Source organism: Aplysia californica, unplaced genomic scaffold, assembly GCF_000002075.1.
Source record: "Aplysia californica isolate F4 #8 unplaced genomic scaffold, AplCal3.0 scaffold00488, whole genome shotgun sequence".
In the NCBI taxonomy this organism is placed as follows: domain Eukaryota; kingdom Metazoa; phylum Mollusca; class Gastropoda; order Aplysiida; family Aplysiidae; genus Aplysia; species Aplysia californica.
Genome location: NW_004797758.1, coordinates 167,737 through 181,147, shown reverse-complemented (window position 1 = coordinate 181,147; position 13,411 = coordinate 167,737). Strand labels below are relative to the sequence as shown.

The 13,411-nt window shown below is 38.9% G+C and overlaps 1 protein-coding gene across 1 annotated transcript in view; it reads right to left on the bottom strand.

The window, feature by feature from the left end:
* Positions 1-9,585: 9,585 nt before the first annotated feature.
* The window catches only part of LOC101860436 (transducin beta-like protein 3), a 29,024-nt gene continuing 25,198 nt past the window's right edge, over positions 9,586-13,411 (bottom strand). Inside the window, exon 22 of the mRNA XM_005105723.3 lies at positions 9,586-10,203. Within this exon, the coding sequence (XP_005105780.1) occupies positions 10,121-10,203 (83 nt within the window). The 3' untranslated portion in view covers positions 9,586-10,120. The remainder of the gene's footprint in view (positions 10,204-13,411) is intronic.

Here is a 13,411-nt window from a genome sequence, read left to right as displayed (position 1 = left end):
ATCTGACATTTTTTTGCCGTTTTGAGTGACTATTATGAGAGTATGATGAGGTCAGAAACTAAATGTATTCTTCTGCTTTATCAAAATCGTAAGATTATTCTGATTCTGAGTCGTTGTCAAGATATTCACACAAAGAACTGCATTCGAAAAAGTTTGGCATTTTGTGAAACTCAAATAAATTTTGACGTCAAATTTCTCAAAACTACGTAGTTACTGAGCAAATAGAACGTTGTAATTCTTCTAGGGTAGCGCAGTGGCCCCCTCGAACCACCCACGTTTGTGTATACATTGTAAAAGGCGGGACAAAGGTATACGTGATTTTCAACTGTCTCCCATACGTCATGTGGCACAATTATTTTTAAGTGAGTGGGTTTGACGTCTCTATCAACACAATCAGGTTATCTAAGAGGAATCTAACGGCCGTCTCCGATAGAATCGAGCCAAATGGGTTGAGATCCATGAAAACTTTACAAAACGACTGAAGTTCACAGACACCCACTTTAGAATTTGAACCAGGACCATAGCTTACACTACGTAGTCAATCCAGTATAATTCCGACAGAGCTAATAATAATGATTCTACTCATTTTGTTTAATTAAGCGTAGGTCATGATTTGGTCAAATTTTAGAGGTGCTGCAAGAGAATAACAAACACTAAAAAAGAGGAGAGAAGGATAATATGCCTACATGATGTAGTTGTTTGATTCGAGAGGGGCAGACAACACAACAGCACCCGCAAACCACCCTCCAATGATTTTTGTATGACCTTTATTCTGTATAGGTGCTGAGTACATAATACATGACAGTTAAATTAAAAGTATATGTATTAACATGCCGAGTCTTTTTTCTTTGATCAAAAGGAATCAACTTCGCTGGGCTGGCCATGTTGTAAGAATACTTGATTTCAGAATCCCAAAGGCAGTTTTCTCTATCCTGAACTGTCCCCGGGGAAGCGTAAGGTAGGCATTCAAAAAAGCGCTACTGGTACCGTACAAAGTCACACTTAAAAATATAAACACTTCATTATATGGAAGAGCATCGCTCCTGACAGACCCAGCTGGAGAGCAGCTCAGCAGTCACAGTGGGCAGCAAATCATAATACATGTATGAGGCTTCACGAAAAAGAAATGCTAAATTCAAGAGAGAAGAACACCGCAAGCTGTTAAAACGGGATAAAAAAAAATCACTCTGTTTAATCTATTTTTTAAAATTTTAGTAGAGGGGTTTACGGCACTCGCAACTGCATACGGTCATAGGAGCGCCAAGGTGCGGGTGTCAACAGAGAAGTCTTTACAGGGAATCAGACTTACTCTGCTCACCTCTCTAGCTTCAACAGCACAAGGTCTGCTTCGACTATCAAGGCACCCCGGAAATGACAGGTCACAAGAGTGTGACAAACATACAAAAGAAGTAGAGGAAAATGACAATAGTAAGGATCAGGAAAGAAAAAGCAGCAGTTCCCTGTTGTAGATCAGGCACAGTTATGAGCGTGACATGAATCAGCCCATTTACAATGCTACTGTGCATGAACGAGAAATGCTCCCCCACCCCCTTTTGGGAAAGGCCTAAAGACACTACAGTCAGTGGCACCGCTCCGGGTAGTGATGGGCCGATACCACAATTTAGGTATCGATGTCGATACCTAGTACTTTTTCTAGGTATCGATACCGATACCTCGATACCTAATGCTATTAGTAACATACGCCGGGAGTAATAAGTAAAGACAAAAAGACAACTATACTTTTCCAAGTATTTAGGTAATCGTGTCTAAACAAGTTGTGACTATTTAGCTGAGACTCAAACAAAAATTATTTGTAAAAGAGAGAGAAATAAATAAATACCCAAATATGAGAATAAAAACAAAAACTAAGTGAAGTATGGGAGGAAAGTCAACTTTGCAGAAAATGTTAGTATTGGAAAATAAAAACACATGAGTTCTGAAAAGGCAATTCAATTTACCAGATTTTTAGCAACTTTAAATTAAACCAATGAGGATAAATCAGGGTTGTCAGTGAAGATTTTGCAAAATCACTAGATTCATAGATTCAATTAAAACGCTTGCCCCCCCCCCCCCCCCCCCCCCGCCCGGCGTCATGACAGAGCAAGAGTGCGAACACGTCGTGTTTGTTCGTTTGAGTAAAGAGAAGATTGACAAATTGATGGCCATTTACTATCATTTAGAGCTGGGGGAAAAGATACCTACCGAAACAACTGAGGGAAAGTAAAGGAGGAGGACCTACCAGTGGCGCCTTCCAGCCACCCACAATGCAGGTTTCATAATAATAATTATAGTATCAGTGTGGAGCAATAATTTTAAAGAGTTTTACGGCACTGAAGCGTAACACAATTGGATCATGCAATTACCGAAGATAAGAGGTGTTACAAGAGAGTTGCCAACATAAAAAGGAGAGATAAGGATAGGGATAGAAAAGGAGGTGTACACCGCTACAGAGCAACCGCCAACCACCCACTACAAAGGTTTTCCCGCCCCCTCTTTAAGACAGAGCAAATGCAAACACGTAGCGTGACATAGGTATCAATAGTGAATAGTATCATAGTATCAATCATTGTGGAGTATTCATTTCTAGTAAGAGTTTAGGTCATTATAAGTCCGGGGATTAGAGGTGTTACATGTACTAGAGAATATACAGTAATAATAATAGCGTGCAAAGAAAAGGATGTGAGATAAGGACGATAGATGTTTGAAAGGAAAGAAAGAGCAAACCACACTAGAGCACCCGCCAACCACACTCGGAGCAATAATGAAAATGGAATATAATTATGTATACTAATATTTGCGCTTTCTGATTTGTTTACTAAACGCAAAAGCGTCAGTTGATAAGAGGAACGTGCAGGTAAAACATAGATTACAATCTCGATCTAATTGAGGCCAGCTTATCACAAATGGTTTCTCAACTAAAATGACTTATTTCTGAATATGTATTATATATCTAGTATTCGCATTCGCACTATTACTGTATTATTACAATGAGATAGCTTGCCCCGTATTATGAGGACACACTTTGACTTTGAACTTTTCGTATTTCTCGCAGACTAATCAACTGAGTCACAGTTTTGTGTGGGTGTGTATGTGTGTGTGAGTGTGTATGTGTGTGTGCCAATGTGCATGTGTGCATGCGTGCGTGCGTGCACGCGCACAAACGAGAGAAACTGGTATTGATAGAGTAAGGTAACCCAGTGAGTGAGCAGGTTGCCTGACTTACAACTGAAGTTCAAACCCCGGTTGGGGCCTGACGTTTTCTCCTTTGGGATGACACTTTCCACAAATTGTCAACACTTCACCATGTGGAGAATGGGAAGTCAAGTAAGACAAATATCTATCAATAATATGTTAGTGTTTGAATGCAGCTTGCATTGAAGGCTTCCCGCGAAATTAAAATAGAATATACACGTATTTCGAAAGACTTACTGATTTAGTAAAGAAGCACATCCACTTAAAGTTAATGCTGGGAAAAGTGGACAGATAGTAGATACACGTGACGGAAACAACAGGGGGAAAGAAAAGAATCTAGCAGTTGCGCCATCCAACCACTCACAATTTAAAGCTATTATGTCATCTGAAAGAGTAATAACAAAATAGTACAGCTTATAGTAGAGACAACTTTCGTTCAGGGACACGCGCTGTACACATGCAATATTAATATTATTATTTTAACTATTTAAACGAAAGAAGAAAGACCCGTGGAGATCGAAAGGCTGAACTTATTAGTTTTATGATGCGCTGCTGTCGGATCAGCCAGCGCAGCTTTTGTCCAACTAGTGACATTTTCCACACAAAATAAAGTCTAATTGTCTTTTTCCTAATATATATGTTAAAATTCCATCTTCCACTTCACCAAATTGGTTTACTCCCACGACAAAAAAAAGACATTAAGAAAATCCACAAAAACATTCTGACTCTTATTTTCCATGCCTGAATTGTTTTAATTCCTTACCATGTTTCTGAGCACAACTCCCATCTTCTGTTAAGCCAAGCCCTTCCTCTCTTGCTTTTTACCTTTGCTTTAAGAATATATCTTTCATGGGTGAATAATTCTATTTGATATGTTCAAAATAGTTAAGGTTCATTGTCATTATGCTCTAAAGGAGAGTTGGTGTTTCTATACCCATTTCCCGTCATACTCCTTCTTTAGTTTCTGTCTTCAGTATATCTTTAAAAGTCTTCAAGTCTCTTAATGGTCGTTGCAACTTAACATTTTCGGGGGAATAAAATGCTTCTTAGAATTCTTGTTTTTTCTATCATTATAATTGCAATATTTGCTTCCCAGATGAAATTTATCCTTTTCAATCTCTATGATGCAATTTAAATTCTTTGGATTTGTTTCCTCATTATCTTCTATCTTGGCTCCTTCGTATTTAAAATTGTTTTCTTGCTATTTCTGCTTCACAATTCTTAACATAACAATAATAATAACATCTTTGCATTTGTTGACGTCTGTCATTTCGCTTTTTTTTCCATTTAGATCAATTCCGTTTGGGTCACTGTGTTCATTGACAAATTCTTATTAAAGTCTCGCATTCTCTAGAATTTTGTGGCAATCTCGCAATTTTTAGGTCCAAACAATGATATACTTTACGTGGGCCAGGCGAAGTTTCGTTTTCATTATTTAGTTTTTAACTTATTTTAAGCAACTAGTTTTTAAACAACTATCTTTTACTTGATTTGTCTACAATTAACGCCCCCCCCCCCCCCCCAACCCAAACGAAATCATATTTTTCTCTCTCAGTCACAGTTCATCGGACCGAAAACTTAGTAAGAGTTTCGAGGCACCTGCAACACAATGATGTCTTATAAATGCCGAAGATTAAACGTGTCACAAGAGAGTAACAAACACAAAATAGAAAGAGGAGAGATTTGAAGGGCGATGGACGTTTGAGTTTGATAGGAAAGAAGGAGCAAACCAAACCAGAGCTCCCGCTAACAACAATTTATTTGTGTCATAAACTTTTGCTCCTTCCCAGCAGACCTGAGAGCATTCTGAAACAACCTAAACTTTCTGGGAAGCATACAGTCCAAGCAGCCATTTATAGGAGATAAAACACTAACATACTGACAAGATCTTTCGCTGTCTATGGCAGGGTACCCATTCCCACCTGGGTGAAGTGAAGAAAATGCGTGTAAAATGCCTTTCCCAAGGACACAACGTCGGGCCCGCGGCTCAAACCCCCGAACCCGCACCTCACGATTACAAGCCCGGCAGCCTAACCACTAGGCCACGGACGCCACATATATAAATATCATTATATTCAGCTTTGTTTACGCTTCTCTAGATAAGGAGATCAGATATCGTGACGTCTATCAACAGTTTTGCAAACAAAAAGGGGAAAATAAACTAAATAAAGTAATGAACCCAAAATATTTATCAGACCCATGAACATGAAGACCTTTTGTTACAAAATTCATAATAAAAGCATTTACTGTAGCTGCTAGATAGTTTTGTTTGAGTAAAGAGAAGACATCAACACAAAGATGAGTCATTTAGAGATGGGAAAAAGACAGACCGAAACAACAGAGGGAAAGTAAAGAAGTAGGAGTTACCAGTGGCGCACTCCAACCACTCGCTATCTGCCAGCTTTACTGCCATAGATTAAACTGACAGAGAAAAAGACTTTGTTTGTTTTTGTAAAGTGTTTTACGGCGCTCGCAACTGCATAAGGTCATATGAGCGCGCGGGACACACCTAATATTTTCAGTTGGCAGGAAATTTTGAATTTTGCCCGGGTGGCGGCCGAAGCCTACTTTTATCGATTTTAGACCACCAAGGGATCTTCAGCGTGCGCAACTTGCACACGGGCCCTCCGAGATTTTTCGCCCTTGTCCGAGAAGGCTAGGTGTAGATCTTTCCTACCAGAAGATCAGGGGTGTGGCAGAAAGACAGCAGTAAGGAGGAGCCAAGGAGTAGCAGTAGAAAGGCTGCAGAAAGAGTCAGGAGCCCAGAGGAGGGGGCAAAGGAGGTGAGGGGGTGGGGGCAGAAAGTGTAAATGAAAGCAGACAACAGAACATTGCTAGAGAGTAGGAAATGAGGTGAAAGGAGACAATTTTAGAGAAGAAAATTTTTCGGTCGCTACCCGGATTCGAACCCGGGACCTTTGAATGAGAGGCCAACACCTTAACCTCTAGGCCACGAGAACCCCCTAAAAAGACTAGGATCAGATGTAAAAGCACAGCGCAGAGTGTGTTATAATTATAATAATACCAAGATAGATTTTTTGTGGGAAATATGATTATCTATACCTGGGGCCACTAAACAAGGGCCACCTCCAACCTGCCATGTCAGTTTGTCTGGACTGCCGCCACGTGGGGAAATTTGAGACGTGTTTGTCCCATTCCATGTTCAAGGCTTGGTCACCAAAATAATCATTTCATTTCATAGAACTCTACAATGCAAATGATAATATGTGCTTTAATTTTAATAGACTTGTTAACTTCTAGCCAATGTATTTTTCATCCACTGCTACCCCTGCCAAACCTGGACCCTCAACAAAGCTCAGCAAAATAGAATAGTAATAGGTGAAATGAAAGGATTTAGAAAAACATTCACATTACAGGAAGAGACAGACAAAGAAACGAACATATCAAACATCAAATGGGTGTTGAATCGAGCATGAAATACATTGAGAGATAACAAATACGGTGGTTTGGACATCATGCAATAAGAATAGGGTCATAACAGTCAGCCAGCCTCGAAGGCCTACAACATGTGATTTGATGGCTTCAAGACAAAATAAAAGACCAACGAAAAGATGGATCGAAGGAGTCAAAAAGACCCTCCAAAGGAACAACATGACCATCCAAACAGCAACACATCTGACCCATGTCTGACAATTGCATCTCCCCTCGACACCTCATAGCATTAAGAGTACAGATAAAGTTAAGTTTAAAAGTATTTTTTCAGGTATTCAGAGCACTATATTGAACAAAATAGTTATCCAGCATGCCTTTATCCTCAACATTCTCTCAGTTATCCTGCCCACGTCGAAAATAATTCATATATATAGCCTATATTATATATACATATGTGTATGAATGATAACAGTAGAATTGTAAATGGGCTGATTCATCGTGTTACGCTCATAACTGAGCCTGATCTACAACAGGGAACTGCTGCTTTTTCTTTCCTAATCCTTACTATTGTCATTTTCCTCTACTTCTTTTGTACGTTTGTCACACTTGTTACCCACTATTTCCGAGGTGCCTTGATAGTGGAAGCAGACCTTGTGCTGTTGAAGCTAGAGAGGTGAGCAGAGTAAGTCTGCGATTCCCTGTAAAGACTACTCTGTTGACACCCACCCCATGGCGCTCATATGACCTTATGCAGTTGCGAATGCCGTAAAACCCTCTACTAAAAAAATATTTAAAAAACGAATGATAGAATCTGCTTGGCTAAGGAACAAGGGGGTCATGGGGGAGCTAGGTCACCTAATCTACATCAGGTCTTTCAGAGTCACATTTTACAGAGAGCAAACAATCACCAGATCTATAAAAACTGATTGCCTGATATTACAGATTTAAAAAAAAGTAAAAAAGTTGTTCATTTTTAAGATAGTGACAAAGAAACTCTTATTTGAACCATACGACTGGAAACGGGGAAACGGAAAGACAACTTGCCTGACTAAAGATAATGTTAAAATAGATGACCCCCCTGGGCGGTGCCTCTGACTGAAGAGTCTTTAGGCTTTAGGCCATTCCCAAAGGGGGGACATTTTTCGTTCATGCACAGTAGAACTGTAAATGGGCTGATTCATCAATGTCACCCTCATAACTATGCCTGATCTACAACAGGGAACTGCTGCTTTTTCTTTCTTAATCCTTACTATAGTCATTTTGCCTCTACTTCTTTTGTATGTTTGTCATACTCTTGTGACCCGCTATTTCCGAGATGCCCTGAAAGTCGAAACAGACTTTGTGCTGTTGAAGCTAGAGAGGTGAGCAGAGCAAGCCTGATTCCCTGTAAAGACTTTTCTGTTGACATCCACCCCTTGGTGTTCATATGACCACTTATGCAGTTGCGAGTGCCGTAAAACCTCTACTAAATTAAAAAAAAAAAAAAAAGTAAACAAGAAATTAAAAAAAGTAGATTTTGATATCCATGGACTTTCCTCGATAACGGTGAATGTGAACACAAAGAGGAAAGTTTGTGTTTGAGTTCGAGAGAATCATTACACCCATGGATTGTACGGAAAAAGTAAAAAAAAAAAGCAAAATAAAAAGCACACAAAAAAAGCATAACAAGAAATGAAAGAACAAGACATTCATTTCAAAATAACATTTTATTTCTTGACATTAGATTAATCCACAGTAGCAGTATAATCAACAAATATTGTTACTAATGCTGACTCCCCCCCCCCCCCTCCGTGAAATAAAAGAACCCACTAAAACATTCACATATACTCAATAAGCTATAAATAGCACAGAACTCTCCATTACACAAATACAATGAAATCACTCCATTTTCAAAAACATCATAGCCAGCCACAGACTCATAGTACATGTACAAAGTTTTCTCTAAAATACTTGTACCGTACATTACTTTTCAAATTTAGCAGACTAAAGCAGTAAGCATGATACAGCTGAGCGGTAGACAAAAAGGAAGCAGATTGTTCAAGTACAGTGGAGTCCACTTATAACGAGCCCGGAAATAACGAGAAGTCTGTTATACAGACACTATTCTAAAATCCCGTTTTTTTCCTTTTCTTTATCTTTGCAAACAAAATACTGCTATGGCACAATCAGACAAACATGCGAGTCGGTTATAGCAGAATATTGCAACTGCTGTGCACAGTGTATAGGCCAATTATATTTAAATAAAACCTCGCCAGTTGAGAAATTTATTGGTAATCTAGCGAAACAAAGAATGGGAGAGCCCAGGTGAGTCAACAATGAAGGCCGGAGCAACTGAGTAGAGAGGGTGTGGCAAGCGCAGACAAGCAGAACGTATTGCGTGATAGGCCAGCGTAGGCCTAGTCTAGATTATCTAGGCCTACCATGCCTCTCATTTTACTGATGCGGGGATGGAGAGGTCACAGCAATATGATGGATGGAGCGAATGTGTGACGTGCGCAAGCAGACAGAATGCACCACAGGGTGTGGTGGGGTGGGGGAAAAACACAGCGGGCGAGTAAGCCCAGAGCTCTTTCTTTCTGATCACCAACGAGCTGTCAGTCAACATCGCTAGCGCCGGAGAAAGGAACCTGATTCGATTTTTGATCAAGTAAGCCCTAGAGGTCATGTTGAAACAAGATCATCATCAGGGGAGATCACAAAAATAAATAAACAGAACAGCAAACTCATAGATTAGGCCTACTTTACTGTTTTCCTTGAATTTATTACTGGATCCCTTACTTATAGCGAGAATCCTGCTATAACGGACATTTTGCACCGGTCCCCTCCCTCTCGTTATAACAGGATTCCACTGTACAACTTCCCTCCCTTCAGACCTCGACTTCCCTGATATGTTCCAAATGAGAGACATGGTCAATATGTTTGGAATCACAAAAGGTGTATGGGTTGTCTACTATTTTACAGGTATTACAGAGATATTCTTCAAGATACAGATTTTTTTCCTTTCAATTTTGTTTGAGACACCAAGAAGATATACATATTTAAAATACTAACAATAAGATCAAGGTAGCAGTAGATACAAGCAATTGATACACTTAGTGTTTCACACTAGCAATATGAACAGCATATTCAAAGAAACGTTGAAAGAAAGTAATTTACACTGTCACACTGGCCAGTCACAATTTGAGGGTATCCATTACTATGCTTCACTCGGCTGTAAGGAATTTAATCAGAAAATGAAAGCATTACACCCTTAACATTTCACTTAAATGAGGGGCTTATCATTCCCCATGCTGAACAACTATTTTTACCACTACTGGGAGGGGAAACAAAAATTTCACAGGTCAAAATACTTGCCTCTCAGTATCATTTCACAGAAACACTCTGTCACTTGTGTATGCTACTCTCACACAACGATTCTCTTTCCTTTCCAAACAGACAGCCTACTTGTGTGATCCCCCACCCCCCCTCTCCCATGAAGCCCAGTACCAGTCATGTTATCAAGCAAACAACTTGCACTGGTATTATTCAACACAATTCAGGCAGTTTTCATACAGCTGTAGCAGTACTCTGCAAAGTGGGAATCAATCAGCAAACTGTCCAAGCGCTGAAGATGCCGGTCTGAAATATTTGTGGGGAAGGGGAGAAGGAGAAACCATGTAGTGAAACATTTCACAAATAAAGAACAATATACCAAAGATCATACAGGAGAAATGTTCATGAAATCAGAATGAAACTAAGTACTGCAGACGGCGCGTTTTCAAAGCAAACAGCTACGGCTGAAGCCAGATTTGGACAACTTCATCCAACTATTAGCTGGTTTTAATTTTGGTAAACACTAATGAAAATGATACCACTGTTTTCTGTGTCTTTCCTTCTCCATGGTGAACGAGAAACTGATACTTATGATTGCATATTAAGTTTTTAATTGATTAAAGTTTAACACGGGAAAACTCGGCCGTCTCGCAATTTTGCGCGCTTAGATTTGGGGGGTACTTGTTTTAAATTTCGATTTCTCAGTCGTGAATCATCGAATTTTCTTGCGGTTTGAAACATAAAAATCTGGGATTTCAGGAGAATTTCCGGGGAATGTGTTTATGTTTTTATTCCGAGTGGAAAGCATGAGTGGTACGATGTAAAGACGAAGAAAGCATTTTAAAATATGAAATTCGACACAAATCGGACTATCCGTGCCAGGATCACAATCCTAGGCATCTCTACCATCTAGTTTATGTGTTTAGAAAAGCCAACTACGTTCCACGAAGTAGAAATTATATTGCTTTTTCTGAAGTGGGGTAACATCCACTTTCAGGAGATCTTCATTCTGCCATTGCGGCTGTTCCATCGCCCATTGCCACCCCCTCTGACTTGACCCAACCAGCAGACGATTATATGATGTTTCAGCAAAAGAAACATTCGATAGATCTGTTTATGGCGTCAATTTATGTAAGTGTTATCATAATTTTCTTTTAGGATACATATGAATATCGTGTTTTGAAAAATAAGACAAATCGGCCACCACTTGCAATGTGAATGGATTGTTATTGTTTGGTGGGAATCACGCCGACCTACATTTCCACCACCTCATAGTGAATTAATTGCGATCTATACAAATGTATCACTTCGTGGTGGTATTTTTGCTGTCTTTTCAACTAAGAACACCTTATTTATTCTAAATGCATCGAAATCTAAGCATCTCTGGTCAACAAAGTGAAAGAATAAAGCCGTGAAGAGTTGAACTGGGAGTTCTATTTATAATAACATGTCATCACACACTACTAAACACTCGGAAGGAGGTTACCGGGTGTTAGTGTTACCGATGGAAATGTTCGTAGATCTATTGTTTGGCATTTAATTTGGTAACATAAAAGGCTAGATCTACGTTCTTGATTGGTGGATATTCAATTATTGAATCAACCAGCCTTTTTATGTATTCTTAGACTCAGTTAGACTTAGATGTCACCTGATAATTGGAGAAAGCCCCCCCCCCCCCCCCCCCTTCTTTCTTCCATCCACTTACTGGACACACGATGATACATTGTATTTCCCCAGCCACTGGTTTCTTTCTCAGCAAAAATGATAAATAAATCTAGAACTAGAACTAGATCTATATTATACAAGATAAACTACGGTAGAACAGTATGTTGATTTAATTCCAATTTTTTAACCCCCTGAGCAGATATTTTAATTTTCTGAGCCAATATTGATGACTTTTTCCACATTATTGTCCATTTCTGAAATGTTTGGAAGGTTTTTACTTTCTATAAACTAATTCACTGCACAGAGCCTGAAAAGAGCTTTAATTTGATATATAATGCAGCCTTGTAGCACAATTTGTTGACTTTATATGAATTTTTTCCCAGTCGGCAGACGTTATAATTTTCACTCAATAATGGAAGGTTTTTGGGCATTAGGGCCCAATTATGGAGTGTATAAGAGGTTTTAGTAAACAATTTTCATTTAGCCTCGTAGAGCTTGCATTGAGCTTTAATTTGATGTATGATTTAGCCCTGTAGCTTAATGTGTTCACTTGTTATGATGCTTTTTGCCCGAGGGTGTACCAGAATTCCCCTAATTTTTTTCCAAGAGGCGTTTTTAGCACCGAAGCCCACTTCAGAGGAGTCCAGAAAAGTTACTTATGGTCAGAGAGGTCTAAATAAAATTCAGCTAAGTCTATGCATGTATTTGTAATGATTGTGTGCTTTTCACTAATGAGGAGGCAGTTTTGACTAATTTGGAAGAGGTTGAAATAGGGTTCTGAGCTCTTAATGACAAATTTTGGCATTTTTTTCCAATTTTTGAAGGCATATATCTTGGAAACCAGTCATTCTAACATGCTTTGATTTAAAGATATCAATATAGTGTTGACAGCTCTGGGAAAAACAAAGTTTTCATTAATTTGATCTTGCACTTTCTATTTTAGAACACCTCTAACATGGGTGAAAGTCGCAGTTGAAAAGGTTTCGTTCAAAAAGAAAACTTTGAAATACCATATCTCGATGGTTTATTGATGGATTTTAATAATTCTTTTTTTAATGTTCCTGTTTTATAGAGTAGATTTGAACCCCTAAGGTTTAAACATCAATATTGTTTAAAAAAACAGTGAGACCAAGAGGCAATATTATTGGAACATCTAGCCCATGGTTATGGAAGGGAAAACTGTCATATTTGTTAACCATAGACAACTGAATTAAAATGTATTTGAAAGAAAAAAACAAAACAACAACAAAACAAAAAGGCACTAGTTGACTAACAAGCATTTGACACAGTTTGGTGACTAAAAATCCAGTGTTTGTTGCCAGCTGGTGTCTCATAAAAAGATTTCTTTCACTTCAAACTTGTACATCGATGCAGAGCAGTATTGGATTGGATTAAGGAGGCAACACCTTTGCTGCTGTACTGAGCGATTTTGGCACTCCTGAACAATTGCGGTCCCGTTTGCACTTAGTGCCCCTGTAGTGTTTTTCTTACTTAGAGATCTAAACTGAATTAGAATTATAGCCTCGGAAATATAATCTAGATCTAGAATCAAGATATCTTAATATGTGTACATCCAGAGGGGACATGACACTAGCAAGGATCAAACTCCAGACCCCCCTCCCAAACTGGTCCAACATACACAAACCAAAAAAAAAAAAAAAAAAAAAAAAAGCAGGTCTAAGACACTGACTACATAACGATTTCATTTCTTAAGGCCTTGCTCAAAGGGAAAAATGATTAGCAAGTATAAAAATGTACTGATACCTTACAACTAGGCTCTAAATTTCTATGGCTTGAAGGGCAAGGGAAGTTTGGTTAACTAATCGTCTTAGTTAAGGTTAAGACAAAA